Source organism: Tachyglossus aculeatus, chromosome X3, assembly GCF_015852505.1.
Source record: "Tachyglossus aculeatus isolate mTacAcu1 chromosome X3, mTacAcu1.pri, whole genome shotgun sequence".
NCBI lineage: Eukaryota > Metazoa > Chordata > Mammalia > Monotremata > Tachyglossidae > Tachyglossus > Tachyglossus aculeatus.
Window position 1 is genome coordinate 6,313,898 of NC_052099.1, and position 19,148 is coordinate 6,333,045.

At 45.7% G+C, this 19,148-nt stretch overlaps 1 protein-coding gene across 4 annotated transcripts in view; it reads left to right on the forward strand.

Moving 5' to 3' along the window:
- Positions 1-19,148, forward strand: part of GAK (cyclin G associated kinase) — a 102,657-nt gene that overhangs the window by 38,713 nt on the left and 44,796 nt on the right. For 3 of the 4 annotated variants that reach the window (XM_038770425.1, XM_038770429.1, XM_038770427.1), the window contains exons 12-17: positions 449-454; positions 5,104-5,153; positions 9,450-9,598; positions 12,848-12,970; positions 14,530-14,663; positions 18,344-18,538. In XM_038770425.1, coding sequence (XP_038626353.1) covers positions 449-454; positions 5,104-5,153; positions 9,450-9,598; positions 12,848-12,970; positions 14,530-14,663; positions 18,344-18,538 — 657 coding nt within the window. The remainder of the gene's footprint in view (positions 1-448; positions 455-5,103; positions 5,154-9,449; positions 9,599-12,847; positions 12,971-14,529; positions 14,664-18,343; positions 18,539-19,148) is intronic. The other variant, XM_038770426.1, reaches the window with a different exon arrangement.

Below are 19,148 nucleotides of genomic sequence, written 5' to 3' on the forward strand. Positions count from 1 at the left end.
TGAGAGAAGAGGAAATGAGGGCTTATTTGGGGAAGGCCTCTTGGAGATGTGCTTTTAATAAGGCTTTGAAGGAGGGGAGAGTGATGTCTGTCAGATATGAAGAGGGTTACTTCCTTTCCCAGCATGTGTACTGGATGTAACTCATTTGAGATTCTACTCAAACCAAGGGTCTGCTTTGTTTTGCCACAAGCAAATGACTGAATTTTGAAGTTGTATGTCATTTGTAGCTCACATAAACATGGGTGTGATGGGACCAGAGATTTCTATTCATAAAAAAATAGTTTCTCGGTGGGTGGGGCATTACAGATTTGATATCAGAACAAGTATTGGACTGCATTTTTGTATTTCACAAGTCATGCTTTGCATTTGTTGAATTTTCTTTGCCTCATTTTTCATTACTTTTTCTTTTTTGCAATTTTCATGATTTCACATCCACAACCCTGAATAGCCCCAGGTAAATATGCATGCAGTTCCATTAGTGATGTGTACAGTCGATGCTAACCTGTTTGCTTTTTTTTTTTAACATTTGTGGGGTTTTCTTCTTGATTTGATTAGCCACCAACTTGTCTTTTTCTTTGAAAAAACTTAAATGGTAGTTTAGGTGGTGTCGTCAGCTTGTCATCTTTATTACGTTTCATTGTTTAAATCTGCTAGTTCCTAGCTTTAGATTTGTTTGTGTGTCATTCTAACTGTGCCTACACAAGACAGCAATAGGTAGTATAGAGCCTTGTTTGAGACACTGCAGAATTATAGAAGAGGAGGACACCGTCCCTGTCTTCTGAAGAGTTGATGGTGAGGTGAGGGAGTAGGACAAACAGAAATTGAAAAGAAGTGCAAGCAACACAAGGGAATATAAAAGGACTCAACTGATCAAAGCATATAAAGCGTATAATTTTCAGAGTGTGCATTGGGGCCAAGCTCTAGTGGGGTGAATAGCCAGGTTGGGTTAATCATGGAACTGGGGAAGAAGCACAATTGGGCTAGTATGGGTGGGAGGCTATTGGTGTTGGATGACACAGCTGCAGCTAAGTTGTGAGGCAGACAGTAAGCAGGTTTGCTTGTTGGAAGCGAGAACACAGACCACATCAATGTAAGGATTTAACAGGAAATGATGGTAGGGTGTTTGGGAGGGCTTTCCAACCCTCGCTTAGCAGCTGGCTCCTGGGAGTGAGCATGGTTTTCTGGGAACTGAGATCAGAAGGATGCTAGAATAAAATGATTCCCGCTGTGGTGTATAGGATAGATTTGTGCCGAAGTTTGGGGTAGGCAGGGAGCCTAGCAGGAGGCTTTTGGAGTAATCCAGATAGAGATGAGGCTGGGGGCTTGGATTAGGGTTGGGGCAACCATCCTGGGAGCTATGCCAAGTGAGGGCCCACTGTAGCCTGGGAGAAGCTGTGAGCATTGCAGTGTCTCCACAGACTCTTCTGGTCAGAAAACAGTGCTGACACTGGAAGGAACTGCATGTTGTGACCATCTCAGGCTGCCTATTTCAGTCTAGAGTGGCTTTCCACTATGGCTGCTTCCATTCCCCCAAACCAAGGGCATTGCTGTCTCCTGGCAGTAATCTCAGCTTGAGTTGGGGGTGTGTGCTAAACACTGTACTAAGCGCGTGGAAAGTACAATTCGGCAACAGACACAATCCCTAGCCAACAATGGGCTCACAGTCCTCACCATGCCTTGTTCTTGCCTGTCCCGCCATCGACCCCTGGCCCACGTCATCCCCCAGGCCTGGAATGCCCTCCCTCTGCCCATCCGCCAAGCTAGCTCTCTTCCTGCCTTCAAGGCCCTACTGAGAGCTCACCTCCTCCAGGAGGCCTTCCCAGACTGAGCCCCTTCCTTCCTCTCCCCCTCACCCCCCTCTCCATCCCCCCATCTTACCTCCTTCCCTTCCCCACAGCAGCTGTATATATGTATATATGTTTGTACATATTTATTACTCTATCTTGTACATATCTATTCTATTTATTTTGTTAGTATGTTTGGTTTTGTTCTCTGTCTCCCCCTTCTAGACTGTGAGCCTGCTGTTGGGTAGGGACTGTCTGTGTTGCCGACTTGTACTTCCCAAGCGCTTAGTACAGTGCTGTGCACACAGTAAGTGCTCAATAAATACGATTGATTGATTGTGTGTGTGTGTGTGTGTGTGTGTGTTTTGAGGGGGAGAGGGGTGCAGCGGTGGTGGCACAAAGTTTGGGTCCAGATTCATTCCAGCGTGGCTCAGTGGAAAGAGCACGGGCTTTGGAGTCCTAGGTCATGGGTTCAGATTCCGGCTCTGCCAATTGTCAGCTGTGTGACTTTGGGCAAGTCACTTAACTTCTCTGGGCCTCAGTTACCTCATCTGTAAAATGGGGATTTAAGACTGTGAGTCCCTCGTGGGACAACCTGATCACCTTGTAACCTCCCCAGTGCTTAGAACATTGCTTTGTACATAGTAAGTGCTCAATAAATGCCATTATTATTATTATTCCACTCTGATAGTCAAGTGGGATATTATGTTGTCGTGTTGTCCCAACTCTGCTTTGGTCTGACTGAAAAAAATGGAATTGAAGACCCATCTATGAGATGTCGTTGAGGAAAAGGTGGGATTTCTGCCATCTGCAGTTGAAGAAGATAGCTTATTGGCTACCACAGCGTCTGCTCACTGTCATGTAGACATGGCCTAAATACAAATCACTTCTGCAAGTGTTTGACTATAGGACTCCTAGACATTATTGCTTTTAGGGCTGCTTTATCAAGTTCTGAAGGCTTCAGGGAAGTGATTGCCTAAAATCATTCGGGCCAGAGAGTTGTGGGTTTTTTTTTTTGTTTGTTTGTGGTTTTGAAGCTCCTTGGGTATAAAAATCCCCAGCCTGCCTTTTAGCCAATTCCAGTGTTCTGTTACCATTACAGTTAAGAGGTTCTTCCTTAGGTCTAATCCAACTTTCTAGAGAGTGTTCTGTTAACTTTCATGGTAAGAGGTTCGTTTGTAGGTCTAACCCAACTTTCTAGAGAGGACTCCATTAGTTGAATGACTAAAAAGAGAAACATGTCACAATTGCCTATTTGAAAAGAAATGATAAACGTTTGCCTTTTTTTTTAGTTTAGAATTCACTTTTAATGAAGGAACTGTTTCTAATTCATCACTCATTTTCTTTTACAAATTCGCATCAAGTGCTTTGGCCTATATTTACACCGCATGTTTTTCGCGGAACAAATGTGCCATGTCAGATGATGCAAGGATGTTCTGTGCAGAATATGCTTTAAAAAAATGATTTAACAGGCTAACAAACTCAAGCTACGTGTACACTTGCATTCCTGGTCACCAAAATCTTTGTTGAGCCTCCACCATTTGTGCTTGGCTTTGTGCTAGGTGTTAACCGAATCAACTGAATTAACGGACATTAACTGCATCTGCCGGTTTCTGATTGGTTGTATTTGCATGCAGGCCTGGGTTGAGGGCAGCTGTCCCAATTTGTTAGGGAAGATATGAGTCTTCTCTGGGAGGAGGGTGCTTCAGTTCGGTCTCAGCTGAAGAAGGCGCATTACACTGAATTATTGCTCAGCCCCAGAGTGGGGATTCTTGAAACTTTAAAAGTATTTTGGCAGCGAAGCCCGTGGAAGCCCATTCAAGTGGGAGGGGTCTTGAAGGGTGAAGTGATCTCAGGCTGGGTAGTAAGTGAGCCTCTATGGGAGACTATTTAACAGTATAATGAGGCGATAATTGTTAAAAAAAAGCTCAACAGTTCCCTCTCCACCTGTTCTCTATCTTGTTTCTTGGCTAGGTTGAGCTGTTGCCCAAGTGAGGAGGTAGCCCAGAGCAATGGAGGATGTGGACAGTTGAGTTTTTTTCTCTTTAGATATATGAGTGACGGGTGAAGTGTAATTTTAAGAGTTGTCCTGAAGCCTAGGGTTTGAGAGTGGTGTTTCTGAGTTCTTTAGGTATGAGAAGCAGCATGGCCTAGTGGATAGAGCACGAGTCTGGAAGTCAGAAGGACCTGGGTTAATAATAATAATTATGGTATTTGTTAAATGCTTACTATGTGCCAAGCACTGTTCAAAGCGCTAGGGTAGATACAGATTGTCCCACGTGGGCCTCACACTTTTAACCCCCATTTTACAGATGAGGTAACTGAGGCACCGAGAAGTTAAGTGACTTGCCCAAGGTCACACAGCAGACAAGTGGTGGAGGTGGGATTAGAACCCACGTCCTCTGACTCCCAAACCTTTGTTCTTTCCACTGAGCCACGCTGCTTCTCATGGGTTCCGATGCCGGGTCTGCCACTTGTTTGCTGTGTGACCTGGGCAAGTCACTTCACTTCTCTGTGCCTCAGTTACCTCATCGGCAAAATGGGGATGAAGATTGAGAGCCCCATGTGGGCTGTATCCAATCTGATTATCTTGTACCTACTCCAGTGCTTAGTACAGTGTCTGGCACATAAATACCATTTTAAAAAAAAATCATTCCATAAATTGGGTTTGCATGGAGAAGCGGCATTCATTTGGGGCCATTTGTTTGGGCCAAATGCTGTCCATTCTAGTTAAGCCCCGGTTAACTAAATCCCACCCCCGCGCCTGCTCCCATCTATCTCTGAGCCCAGCTGGTCAAGTGCATTGCTGCTTCCCTCACGTCTTCTATAGCACTGTCCCCCTGTTGGCAACCGTCCCGTTGCCAAAAAAAAGCGTCATCCGGGGACTTGATACAGCAGTGACCATTTCAATATCTTTCGCATATAAACTCAAGTTGGAATTTGTAAGTATTTGGCCCCTCTCTAGTTGTTCTCAAAAATGTAGTTGAAAGGAAGTCGAAAAAGGTCTCATGTAATTAGACCACTCTGCAAATCAAGGTGGAAAGGGAAAATGGGGTTGAGTTGGCCAGCAGGGTGGTTTGGGAATATATAGGGAGATTCAGTGTAATCACTGGTTCATAGATATTTTGCCTTTCTTCCATCTTCTCTGAAGCGATGTTCTGTAGCTGTATTGGTGTTTCTAAATTGTTTTGGAAATTATTTTGTTATTTGATCTCAGTGTTGGGTGTTGGTCTTAAAACTCAAAGCAGAGAACATTGTATTTGATCTTGAGTCTGTAGCATTTCATATAATAACCAAGATGCTCTTTTAAAACTTTCAGTTATGCCAAGGGAGATTTGGATATATCATACATCACCTCCAGAATCGCCGGTACGTTTGCCTAGTTTTCAAATTTAATTATAAGGAAATCCTCCGATCCGCCATACAGATATTTTTTTGAATTGTATATTTTTTGGTTACTCTCTTGAATTTGCCAGGGTTGGGAAGGAAAGTGCCTTGCGGGGCTGAGATCTGGGGGATGGGGAATTGAGAAGAATAAGCCTGCTCTTCTCCTAGACCCCTTCTGCCAGCTGATAAAGCAAGAAAGTTTGGTGGGGGTGGTGAGGGGATGGGACGGAGAGAGCATATGGAGCCAGGGGATGTGCTTTGTTTCTGTTGAGAATGTGCAGGAATGGGCATGAACTGGAGTGCTCTCTCCCTGCTGTTGCTGCTGCCAGTCTTCAGCATGGGGCTTTCTTTGGAAGCTGGAAATCATGTAGCTGGAGTGACTGGGATTTTCTTTCTTCTCCAGAGGTGGGTAAGGGACACACCAGATGGTCACTCTGGTAGTTACTCCCGGATACCCCTGGACCCCCCCCTGGACTCGTCCTTGTAAAGTTTAAGGGGCCGCCTCCCTAGATAGCAGCCAGCCTGACCGGAAAGAGGTCAGGCTCTGCCCCTCCCATGATCCTCGGGAGGCGGCCCCTCTTCCCTCCTGATGCCTTGCTGCGAAGACCTCAGAGACTCGCCTCAGGTAAGCTAAAGGCCTGGGCTGGTGGAAGGTATTAAACCTCCCGCCACCCCCACCCCCATTGGCATGACTGATAGGGTTTCCATTCCCTAAAAGCCTGCCGGGCTCCTGCTCTCCTGGTGTTCCTTTTCATCCACTCCTAGGCCCTGGGATAGATGGGGTGGGTAGTTCCCATCCCCAAAACCCACTGGCCTAGGGGAGTTCCCTAACTGGAGTCAACCTAGGCCAGACTAGCACCCCGCCCCCTACCCCTGCAAAAAAACAAAACAAAAGACTTCCTCCACCTCTTAGTGGTCTTGGAGGAGGAAGAAAGGGAGTAAGATGAAAAAAGCTCTAAGCAAAGTAGAGCAAAATAAGCTTTAACTTCTCAGGCCCCAGCTCTGTGGCTTCAGGCTGATTCAAGCTTCCACGCTGGTGCTTCCTTAGAGGTGCACCCTACTCCAGGGCTGGGGGAGGGTTCCCAGTCCCTCACTGAAGGGACTCCCTCCTGCATCAGGCCTCTCTGTCCCTCCCTGAGGCTGCAGCCTAGCCCCAATCCACTGCCTACTCCACTGGGGAGAGCCCCACCCTCAAACACTCTCTGCCTGCCTCCCAGGAAGGCAGCTGTGACCTACCCCATCTGATCTCACACATAAAAGGGAGTGGAAAATGAAAGGAAGGTCAAAAGCATATCACAAGTTTCTCTTTCATCAGTAATACCGGAGGGCTCCTTCCCGCTGTTCATTCCCTGGGCAATCTGGAAGGATTGGAATACTTCATAGGGTATCTTCCCCTCGTACCCCCCCAAAACACCCCCACACACACACCCCACACACACACACCCCCAACACAAAGCACTTGTTCTAGGTGTATGTACCCCAAAGGAAAAGTAGTTGTCTACTTTTGGGGCAGCCTGCTCATTCTCAGCCTCATCACAGCCCCATTTGGAGTCAGCTGTGCTCTAGTAGGGCACTGCCCCCTAAGAAACTGGCCTTGCTCATGTGACTATGCCTCTCATTCATCCTGTCTGGGGACCCCAGGAAACTTGATGGGGATGCCAAGGGTTTACATTCAGTGTCATTGCCTCAGCAGGCAGGCGGAGGGAATGCAAATGCCCCCCAAGCAAAACTCCTGGCTTCATCACCAGCAGGGGGGTCATTCTAGAAAGGTACTAGAGGTCTTCCCCTTGGGATGGGGGAATGGGGGAAGACTTGTGTGAAGAGGCTTGTCAGATAGAGGAGGTGCTTTTCAGTCCCTCCCTAGCCATGCATCTTTCTGGACTTGGTTCTGAAGGTGGACCAGGCAGGTGTAATTAAGTATTGGCCCCTTCTGTTCCTGGAGTCCAAGGGATTCGGCCGTCTTCACCACCATCTGTCTGTCGTGAGGAGAAGGGACAACTGAGAGAGGTCGATGGATCTGTAAGCTCCCTTGTGGGCAGGGAACATGTCACTTCTTTGTCTTGTAGTTCCCAAGTACACCTTCTGTCCTCTTCTCCCAACGTCCAGGTTTTTGGTAAAACTGAGGGGCCAAGTTGGAAGACTGATCCGAGCGTGCCCACTTTAGGCCAGATGACTGTCCCTCTTTGATCACCAAGCTGGTGGTGAGTGGCCCAATTTTCCTGGGATGCATTTAGCTTCTGCTCACCCTGGGCCTGGGCCAGATGCATCTGTTTCCATTGATGCTGTTGCTAGCAGCTGGACTCTTGAGCATGTTGAGGTGGACAGATTAAGTATCTAGACCTTATGTACACGAAGTCTACTGCCAGAGTGGCCTATAAGTGGAAATGAATTGAGTGCAGTTCTCTCTCTCTCTCTCCCTTTCTCCAGGACTGTCCCAGGGTGGACAGCTTCTCTCAGGGTGGACTTGACAGCAATCACCACCTTTGATTTTTCCTTAGGAATAAGCTTGTGGGGTGTTGTATCACACCTTCTTTCTCCATTCTCCATCCTCCTCAGACACTGTTTGTGAGGGGCCCATTCAAGCACAACTTTGTCCATCAGAATGTCACTTTTCCCTTATTCTTGGGAACATTAACGCTATTCTCACCCAGGGAACCAGCCCCTGTTTTGAGCTCCTACACAGCAGTGGCTGCAGATTTCTCTTTAGATTTCTTCCTGGTGACTGTCACCTCTCTCAAAGTAGTGGCAAGCTATCGGTTTTGATGACTGATTTTCCCCCACCACCACCACCACAACCAACATCTTCGCTAATATGATATACTGTGAACCTACCCAGGCTTTCTTTCCCAAGATGGCCTCCAGTTTTTACATCAACCAAGAGGTTGTTTTTGACTCTGCCTCTTTTCTGAATCTTAAGCCCTTGATCTGGGGAAGCTGCTATTCCGGTCTATTCTGGTAGATTCATTCCACAGCACCCGTTTGAGGGAACCTAATCTCACCCCCTTTCCTGGAGCAGCTAGTGAACTCATCAGAGCAATTGATCATCTGGCTTGTTCCCTCACCCCACCTTTGGAGAAGTAAGGGTTGCTTACTGTAACCTGAGTTCTCTGAAAGTGTGTAGGCATGCCAGATGATTGCCTCCACCCTTCTTTCTCTCAAAGGCGTAGGGTGCCCAAGGGAGGACTCCTTTTGTCTTGGAGCTCTCTTCGCCAGGTTTTGGCTCAGTTGAGGAACTGGGAGAAGGGCCCCTCCCTAGGAACAGGGGAAGAGTGGAGGCCGATCCCTTTGGTCAGACTGGCTGCTATCTAGGGAGGTGGCCCCTTGAGCTCACAAGGACTAATCTAGGGGTATCCGGGACTGATTACCGGAGTGATCATCTGGGATGTCTACACACCTTAAGAGAACTCAGGTTATGGTAAGTAACCCTGGCTTTCCTCCTTCTCCTCCCCTGTGAGGGGAAGATTGTATTATCGCTCGATGAGCCGAACCATTTGGGAATCAGGGAAAGCTTGGCTAATTAAAATTACAGGTAATCCAAAAGCCCTCATTTTAGATATTTTCCTTTTCCTCTTCTGCGCATGCTTTGCCAGTAGCAAAATGGACAGGTTGGGATTTTACTGGTCTCCCCATTTTTTGTAGCCCTGCTGCTGGGTCAGTGGAAAGAGCATGGCTCTGGGAAGCGGGAGACCTGGGAAATGGTCCAGGATTACCCGCGGGGGGGCCACGACGTCAGTGGTAAAGGTGTCCAACCGAAGTGCCACATATCGGGAGTCCCTTGAGGCAGATGGGCCCTGGAGGAATCCCGAAAGAAGGCTGGGCTCCCTTGGGTGGTAGAAACCCCCAGTGGCTGCCAAGGCGACCATCTGCCGGGTTATGGCACTGTGGTACGGCGTTGGTGCTGGGTTCTGGTCATTCTGGCCTAATTGGGTCCCGCACAGAACCTTGGCGTGTACTTAGCAACTTACTGCGCCCCTGCCCATCTACTCGCTCATTGCACCACGTGTCCCAACAGGAGTCTGACTGGCAGGCGCAAGACAGGGCGAGAGGCAACGCTTAAATGGCTAGCGGTAGAATCTGTTCGTTCAGGTCGGTTCTCGGTCTGGAACACCTCTGTCGTTCTCATTGGGAGGCCCCATCAGCACCACCCATTTCTGTCAAGTTACGAATAAGCGTTTGCTAATCCTCCTTATCGAAAAAAGAAAAAATACTGTTGTGCCAGAGAAGTGATACCCGCTATTACCTCTGTATATAACTGATACGGTTGTGTTCTACTTTCAGTGATGTCATTTCCTGCAGAAGGTGTGGAGTCAGCTATCAAAAATAATATAGAAGATGTGCGGTTATTTTTAGATTCTAAACACCCAGGGCATTATGCTGTTTACAACCTATCCCCAAGAACATACAGGCCTTCACGATTTCATAGTAGAGTGAGTATTTTGTGTTTCTATTGGTATATTGCAATTAATCCTTAAGTGACTTTTCAGAATATATTGATTAGTTTAAATATCAAAAGTTCTTTGTTCCGTAAAATTATTCTGATGCCTCCAAAGGTTTAATCTATAACCGTATCTCCCATACGGTTAAACTGTCTCCTTAATTTAGCTTTAAAGTTAACTAGCCGTAACCCATTGAAATTCCACATGAGGCAGAAGGAAGTGAGAGGTGAGTCAGCAGGACATCTTAGAGAAGAGTGTGTTCTGATGAAGGGAAGATTAGAAAGGTTTTAGAAGTGGTTCTAGGGAAGAATTCAAGTTGTTGGAAGTTTGAGTTAGGGTCCTGTCCCCAAACTGGACCTTTGTCAATGAGAAAAATGGCCAGAATGTGACACAAAGTTGGATGTTCCTAAGTAAGTCTCCTGCCTCTCCTCATCCTCCTATTGCCTTTTTTTCTTTTATTTCCACCCCCCCCAACATAGTTTTCCTTTTGTCTTACCCACATTCTGTCAGCATCTACTGTTTTGAGCCCTTACTTTGTCTTCACAGTTTCTCCATTCTTCCTACCTAATCCTTTTCTTGTCAGCCTTTCCTTTCTCCTCACTCATACCTCTCCTTCCTTTCGCTTCTTGATTCACTGTCTCCCTTTAATCCCTACCATTGGAGGGCTCTTATACACTCCCTTCCGCACTCCCACAAAGTGATTCCCCAGCTGTGCACCTTACATAAATTTGGTTTTTTGAAATTGTGTTTGAGTTCAGAGTGATCTGATATACAGCAGTGTGGCATATTGGCAGTTCTAAGCCAGGGGTTGACATCCCATGGCTCTTGAGCCATATGTACTATCTCTTTTTGGTGTGACTCTAAAGCACAGGTATTTACTCCATGGGGGTCATTGCACCCTCAGAGCCAGCCCCCTGAGAACTCTGCCATTAGCTCCCCCTACCCCATAACTTTTGGAGTAGGAAGTGACTGGCCCGTCCTACCCTTTTGAGCTGGAAAGGGGTCAAGATGGTGGCACCACTCCTGCCTCCCCCCCTTCCCCCCACTCCATCCCCGCCAGCTTGGGGATGGATAACGTTCTCACCTTCCTCACCAAACCACGAGGCAAGCTGGAGCTGCTCTCGCCACACGGTGGCTGTGCAAGCAGCTGTGGTACTGAGACCATCCAAGCCAGGCAGAGAAAAGGACCACTTACCACCCTCCCTAGGCATTGGGGGCAAGAGCAGCCCCCATGATGAGTGTTGTGTACACTTGTGATCCCCACTGTGCTGGAGAAAAAGATACCCACCCCTCCCGCCTCCCCAAAGCGCACCGTACCTCGTTCTCCTCACCGTACCTCGTTCTCACCTGTCCTGCCATCGACCCCCGGCCCACGTCATCCCCCAGGCCTGGAATGCCCTCCCTCTGCCCATCCGCCAAGCTAGCTCTCTTCCTCCCTTCAAGGCCCTACTGAGAGCTCACCTCCTCCAGGAGGCCTTCCCAGACTGAGCCCCTTCCTTCCTCTCCCCCTCGTCCCCCTCTCCATCCCCCCATCTTACCTCCTTCCCTTCCCCACAGCACCTGTATATATGTATATATGTTTGTACATATTTATTACTCTATTTATTTATTTTACTTGTACATATCTATTCTATTTATTTTATTTTGTTAGTATGTTTGGTTTTGTTCTCTGTCTCCCCCTTTTAGACTGTGAGCCCACTGTTGGGTAGGGACTGTCTCTATATGTTGCCAATTTGTACTTCCCAAGCGCTTAGTACAGTGCTCTGCACATAGTAAGCGCTCAATAAATGCGATTGATGATGATGATGATGACCTCCAGTTTTCCTGTTTACATTGTGTGCTTGGCTTGGTGCCCAACATCTGGCTCGCAAGTTTCGTTTTGTTTGACTCTTCTACACAAAAAGGTTGTTTACCCTGTTGTGAGCAATGATTTTCCACTTGCTTGGAGAGTTCTAAAGTAGAAATCACAGCTACAGTTTCCCCAAGGCCAAATGAGAGATCGTCCTCTAAAACCTCTCCAGAGTTGCGGATCAAGCTATGCTTTAAGAAGATGGCTAGTCCAATTTCCCCCTGCCCAGTTGCAAGTTGAGAGTGGTGATGGAATCAATCAATCAATCAATCGTATTTATTGAGCGCTTACTATGTGCAGAGCACTGTACTAAGCGCTTGGGAAGTACAAATTGGCAACACATAGAGACAGTCCCTACCCAACAGTGGGCTCACAGTCTAAAAGGGGGAGACAGAGAACAGAACCAAACATACCAACAAAATAAAGTAAATAGGATAGAAATGTACAAGTAAAATAAATAAATAGAGTAATAAATATGTCGATTGGCGGGGTCTCCTAGCCAGGATCGAGGGTTAAGGCAGTACTTGATGTGGGAGAGGCACCCTGGCATCTCCACCCATGTCATAAATGGGACCAGACATTCCCATTTTTCCAGCAATGACTGTACTTAAAGTGGGCTTTGAAACCCCATAGTGTATTATCCAAATTTTTTAGTTCTTTTTTATGGTATTTGTTAAGAGTTTACTATGTATCAAGCACTGTTCGAAGCGCTGATGTAGATGCAGGGTAGTGTCTGTTTCCCTCTAATACTGTAGGCATGTTATGGGCAGGGAACGTAACTATCAACTCTGTGTTGTACTTTCCCAAGTGCTTAGTTCAGTGCTTTGCACACAGTAGATACTCAGTAAATACCATCCATGATGATGATTGTGATTTGGGTGTAAGACTGTAGATGACTGATTAGCAGCACTTTTTTTTTTGTTTTCCTGCACTACACACAGGTGAAGACTTGTACTTGTTGCCAACTTGTACTTCCCAAGCGCTTAGTACAGTGCTGTGCACACAGTAAGTGCTAAATAAATACGGTTGAATGAATGAAAAGACCTGTGCGGTTTGATGTGCAGTTAGTATCTGCAAAGTCTTTCATTTGATATTTTGTGTCTTCCGCTCTTGGGCAAAGGACTTGATGTGCATTCAGAAGGGAAAAAATAACAGATTTTCCCATGTGTTCTTTTCAGTACACCTCAGGGACACTTTCAAATCAATCAGTGAATGGTATTTATTGAGTACTTACCGTGTGCAGAGCACTATACTAAGTGCTTGGGAGAGGACAATATCAAAGTTGGTAGACACGTTCCCTGTGTGAATATTAAGAACAGGAAAATGTAATTCGTACAGTGATTGTCTTTGATGTTTTACGTATCTTAAGATGATTTTTCTCTTCTGTTTAGGTTTCCGACTGTGGGTGGCCAGCAAGACGGGCACCAAATCTTCAAAGCCTTTACAGCATTTGCAAAAATATGCATTTGTGGCTAAAGCAAGATCACAGAAATGTTTGCATTGTGCATTGCCTTGTAAGTAGTGCTGGAATCATTGGATTTTTTTTTCCCCATAGAAACCAGTCTGGAGTCACAATGAGGTAGTATGAGCTAATGTCTACATTGAACATTCCAAATTGAAGACATGGAGAGCAGAATAAGGAGTAGGAGTGGGGAAAAGACTGCGTTGCAAGTCCCTGTTATAAGCAGTTGAGACAAAGAACCTCTCCATCTCCTATTTGGTTCCGCCTGGATAGCATTATATGCCAGGGCAAATTTTATGACTAATTTTATGACTAGTAGCATATTTATGATATCAGCATATAACTCTGAATTGCTGCTCTTTTCAAAAAAGAGATCGAATCTTTTTTTTATTCAGTTTTGCAAGCAGCTGGTTGAAGGGGGGATTTGGATGAGATTTTTATCCAATTAAAGGAGCACCCAGACTTCTCTTGCCCGCAGATTTGCTTTTGGGTGGCAGTGGGTATGCTGGACCGCAATCCCCCCCTCCGCGCCCCGTCCTCTCCCCTGCCCCCCCCCCAAATCTCCCTGAGAGACTCCTCGACCAGCGGCTATTCCCAGCATTCAAATTCAGCAGGCAGTTGTCACGGATGGGGTTCAGTAAGATGGACCCCTCAAATGCCAAGCTTCCCTCCCTCATCCCTAGGATTTTGTCCTCTGTCAGTTTGTGGTCATGCTTACTGTTCCTAGACGGCCTCTTTAATCTTGGGGTTGGTGGGAGGGGGTGCCTACATTCAGCTCCTGCTGTTTTCTCCCAGTAGAGAGGTCATGGACTTTTCTCCTAGGAAATGGGCCAAAATGAGAGGTCCTCTCTCTCTTTTGTAGCAACATCTCCAGGGGATGGCTGAGCCATCAGCTTCCTTGTCACTGAGCATGCCACTCGGTTCTGCTTCTCATGGTTATCAGCCCCCTTTCGAAGATGCTCACCGGTGGCTGGGCTGGGTGCATTGTGCTTAAATGAAACCTGTTGATATTCTTGGCCTCAGAGGGCAAAGGCCAGCCTGCTTCCTTAAACATACATACCAGAGATGACCTGCCCCACCTCATATTCTTTCTCTCTTACTCTCTCACACACACACTCACACCCCACCCCTGTCTGCTCTGATAGTACTGAAAAAACAATCTAGGACTGCAGAATCAGCTTTAGAAGGTGTACCCCTGCGCTATTGGGTATCTTTGGATAATTTCTTTGAAAACTATCTCCTTATCCCTCTACTCTCGCAGGCACTGTAGCTACTACTTAAACAGTTCGCCTCGAATGTGTGCTCCCCTGTCGTCTTTTCTGCTATCTGATTTTACCTGGCAGAAGGATAACTTTCTTGCAAAATGTGGAACAGTCGTGGCTCAGATAGCTCGACTGATTGTAAAAGATATGTGTTTCAGGTTTCGAGGAGACAAAAGGGAATTTATCTGTGCCTTCTGTTTGTAAAGGTTCTAATATAGGGATGAGGCACTTTGTGGATATTTTCTGCAGAAACTCCTCTCATGAGATCTGGTAAGAAAGATGCACTTGAAATGGTAGCATTATTGTGGCAAATTAAAACAATATGTATTCTCTCGATCTTGTATTTTAGGATGGTAGAGCAGCATCTGCAGTTGTTGTTTGCTCCTTTTTGTGTTTCTGTCGTCTCTTCACCACTGCCGAGGCTGCAGTTTATATGTTCAGTATGAAACGCTGTCCACCTGGGATCTGGCCATCTCATAAAAGGTAAAATGCAATTCTGCCATATTGGTGCTGGAAAAAGGGCTCACAGACAGGCTTATTGCAAGAATTTGAGGCAGTCCTTGCTCTGAGTTGCTTTAGTGGGAATTAGCACAGTTCTCCTGTTCTTCCTCCTGCTTAGATTGTGAGCCCCATGCAGGACAGAAACTGTGTCCAACCTAATTAAGTTGTATCTACCTCAGCGCTTTGAACAGTGTTCGACACGCTTGAACAAGTACCATAAAAAGAAAATTGCTTTATTAGAGGTGCTTGCTATGAAAGCTCCTATATGTGAAGTTGGGATAATACAAAAGTTAGACACGATCCCTACAATCAAAGAGCTTGCAGTCTAGTGGAGATGGATAAAATATAGATGGGGGTGTTGTAAAGTACATATGACATGAACAGAGTGTTCTGAGAGCAGTAGTGATTTAAGTGCTTAGATGGCCCAGAAGGGCTGAGGTAGCAGTTGGGGAAATGCAAATTTACAAGATTAGGGATTATCCAGGCAGAGATGTGAGCTCAGAAGACCTTGAAAGATAGGCATCTCTCCTCTACTTTCCCCCAGCTGCAAGATTTTTTCCACATACAAAACTTCTGAGCAGTGTATTTTCACTGTTTCCTGGTTTCCACTACCCTCACTCCACAGAGACTGCTCTTTCCAAAGTTACCAATGAAGTGCCTTCTTATCAAACTTTCCCATTCACAAGAAGACACCACCACCCTCTCCATGTCTCAAGCCTGGAGCCAGGGCATTGTCCATGACTCCATCCTCTCTTTCTAACCCCCTTATTCAGCCTGTTGTCAAATCCAAGTCGTCTTCTCCATCCAAATGGCCACCATGCTGCTGTGCCTGGTGTATATATAACATATCCCAGCCCTGCTGCATCAGCCCGATCTCCTTGCCTCCGATCGCTACCCTCTTAAATCATTCATTCATTCATTCAATTCATTTGTATTTATTGAACACTTACTATGTGCAGAACACTGTACTAAGTACTTGGGAGAGTACAACAATAAACAGACACATCCCCTGCCCACGACAAGCTTACAGTCTAGACCGGGGGAGACAGATACCAAAACAAATAAATTACAGATGCGTACATAAGTGCTGTGGGCCTGGGAGGGGGTATGAACAAAGGGAGTAAGCAAGTCCATACTTAATACTGCTCCTTGGGTCATTTTTCTAAATTGTTGTTTGGCATGCTTCTCCCCTCTCAAAGTGTGTTTCAACGAATTCATGCAAAAACACTTTGAGGTTCATTTGGAGTGCGAGCGTGTGCTTTTTCCCAAGTAGGATTTCTTTTGATGTTCGGGACCAAGGCAGAGGTAGCATCCGCTAGGTCTCTTTATATTTTGAATGTTTAAAACGGTGCCTTTAATCTCAGGTTAGGATTGACATCAGACAAAGGTACAGAAAAAATTCCTTTGTTCTCTTAAAACAAAGGGGGATATGTGTAGAGATGTTTTGTTTAGTGGAAATAGAGGTCCTGGGAACCTAACCCTACTTAAATCTATGGGAATTTAGAGTTGACTCAATTGTTTTGCTTTGGGTTGCACTATTCTGGAATGCTTTTCTAAACTTTAACTAACAATGCCTGTATGGTATTCTCCTGCAGCTGTTGATTAACTTACACAAAACAGTTGGGATAATATGATTGTGGCCTGGAATTCAATGCATGCTAAACTATTCTAAATACCGTCTAAAAATCTGGAAGACTCAGAGTTTGCCTACCCAGGGCTTTGTTAATGTCTAAATTCCAGGGATCTGATTTACTAGGTTAATAATAATAATTGTTGTATTTAAGCACTTACTGTGAGGCACTGTTCTAAGGGCTGGGGTAGATACAAGCTAATTGGGTCGGACGCAATCCCTGTCCCACATAGGGCTCACAGTCTTAATCCCCATTTGACAGATGAGGGAACTGAGGCCCAGAAAAGTGAAATAATTTGCTCAAGGTGACAGAGGAGACAAGTAATGGAGCTGAAATTAGAACCCAGGTCCTTTTGGCTCTCAGGCCTGTGCTATCCACCAAGCACACTGAAATTCACTGTATATCAGGTTTGAATCGTTAAGCCTTGGCAAATCAAGATAAAGTGGCTGTTTTGACTTCCTTTCGAATGATCGAGCAATCAGTGGTATTTTTTGAGTGCTTACTATGTGCAGAGCACTGTACTAAGCACTTGGGAGAGTGTAATACAACAGAATTAGTGGATACGTTCCCTGCACATAACGAGCTCACCCCAAACCTCGATTGTAGGGACAAGACTATAAGGAGCTATTTCTCAGACCCAAGTCAATTGACACGTAACTGGACGCTGAATACCACTTCTGTTGAGCAATCCATAACACAGAGCCATAAACCCAGCTACAGAGTGGTGATTATTTGGGGGTGCGTATGGCTGTCTCTAAATGGTCTGCGTGGGAGCCTGCAAGCTCCATGCATAGGCATCATTGGTTACTAATAACTAAAGAGTGTGGACTACTGCTTCTAATCGGCAAGCCCCAATAATGCCCTGTTTCAGACATCGCCTCAGGTTTCTGGTAGGTTTATTAAAAAAGAAAAACTGTAGAAATGAACTCCAGACTTCTGTTGCAATTCGTTTTGTAGGGGAACTGTACTAGCTGTTTGGGAGAGTACAATCGAAGTAAAAGTCTTGGTTCTGGTCTTCGAGGTACTTGCAGTCTAGTTGGGGAGATGGGGACATATTTTATAGAGATGAGGAGGCAAGGGGAGAATAAAGATTCAGTTGAGAAGAGTAATAATGTATCCCCGAGAATACAAAAATTAATATACGTAAGAACTAAGGGTGAATAGTAATATGATGTGACCAGGAGCGTTGAAAACTAGTTGGGGCATTGCCTCCTAGAGGAGGTTTTCAGGACAACTTGATGATGATTGCATTTGTTAAGCTCTTACTATGTGCAAAGTACTGTTCTAAGCGCTGGGGGGATACAAGGTGATTAAGTTGTCCCACATGGGGCTCACAGTCTTAATCCCCATTTTACAGATGAGGTAACTGAGGCTCAGAGAAGTTAAGTGACTTACCCAAGGTCACACAACAGACATGTGGTGGAGCCGGGATTCGAACCCATGACCTCTGACTCCAAAGCCCGTGCTCTTTCCACTGAGCCACGCTGCTTCTTTAACTTGAAAGATAGGAAGAGATGTGGCCTGGTGGATTTGAAGGTTGAGGGAATTCCATGCAGGAGGGAAGAGGTCAGGGGTGAGAGAGTTGAGAAGGAGGTCAGGGGTGAGAGAGTTGAGAAGGAGGTACAGGAAGAAAGTGAGCTTGTGAGGAACTAAGAGCCCAAGCTGGGATGTAGCAGACAAAGAGACCAGGTATGTAAGGAGAGGGCCATGTGGAAAGTCTTTTAGCCAGTGGATGGTCAGGAGAAATAGTGGAGGATAATTAGAATAAATAATGGCAGCAGCGTGGCCTAGTGGAAAGAGCACGGCCCTGGACCTCAGGGGACCTGGGTTCTAATTCCAACACCACCACTAGCCTGATTTGTGTACTTGGGTGAGTCACTTAATTTCTCTATGTCTGTTTTGTCATCTGTAAAACGGGATTCAGTACTTTTTCTCCCTCGCACTTAGACCGTGAGCCCCATGTGGGACTGGGACCAAGAAGGTGCATAGATTTGGCAGTACATGTATCTATTCTTTTTTTTTTTCTTGCAGGTATATAGAATACATGTGCGACATGATGGCAGAAGAGCCAATTATCCCACACAGCAAACCAATACTCATAAAATCAGTTATAATGACACCAGTTCCCCTCTTCAGCAAGCAACGAAATGGTTGTAGACCCTTCTGTGAAGTCTATGTGGGAGATGAAAGAGTGACCACTACATCTCAGGAATATGATAAAATGAAGTAAGCGTGGAGTACAATGTGTTCTTTGGCTTTCGATGGTTACTTCTGATTTATGTATGCTGTTGAATCAGAAATCACTTTCAATTTTAAATGTATACCAAAATGATTCTAGGTTAGTGTATCCATTTGGAATTGTACAGTTAAAAGACCTGCTCTTTAAATATGTTGAGCAGCTACAGTGGGGTGTGTTTACACATACATACATGCAAACTTTCATAAATACATTTATGCCTACATATTATATGCACACGTGTGTGTAAATATGTATGTGTGTGAGCATCCATAAATTTCTGTATATGTAAGTATACATTTTACCACTACCACCTTATGCAAATGCAGCCATTTCCCATTTTATTTCCTTTGTCACTGAAACTTTTAAGCTGAAACCAGACTTCAAGGCAACCCTGATCTCTCCACCTCCCCTCTCCCCCCCGCCCCCCCCCCGCCAAACCCCTTGACTCCTACAACTCCTTCATATCGAGACTTGGATTGGGTCAGCCCTAAAGGAAATTGGGGCTAGGTAAGGCAAGCCCAGGGGACATCCAGGATTTGGCAGATATTCAGATAATGGAAGTGTGTGGGTACAGGGGAGAGAGGCAGCTGAAGTACT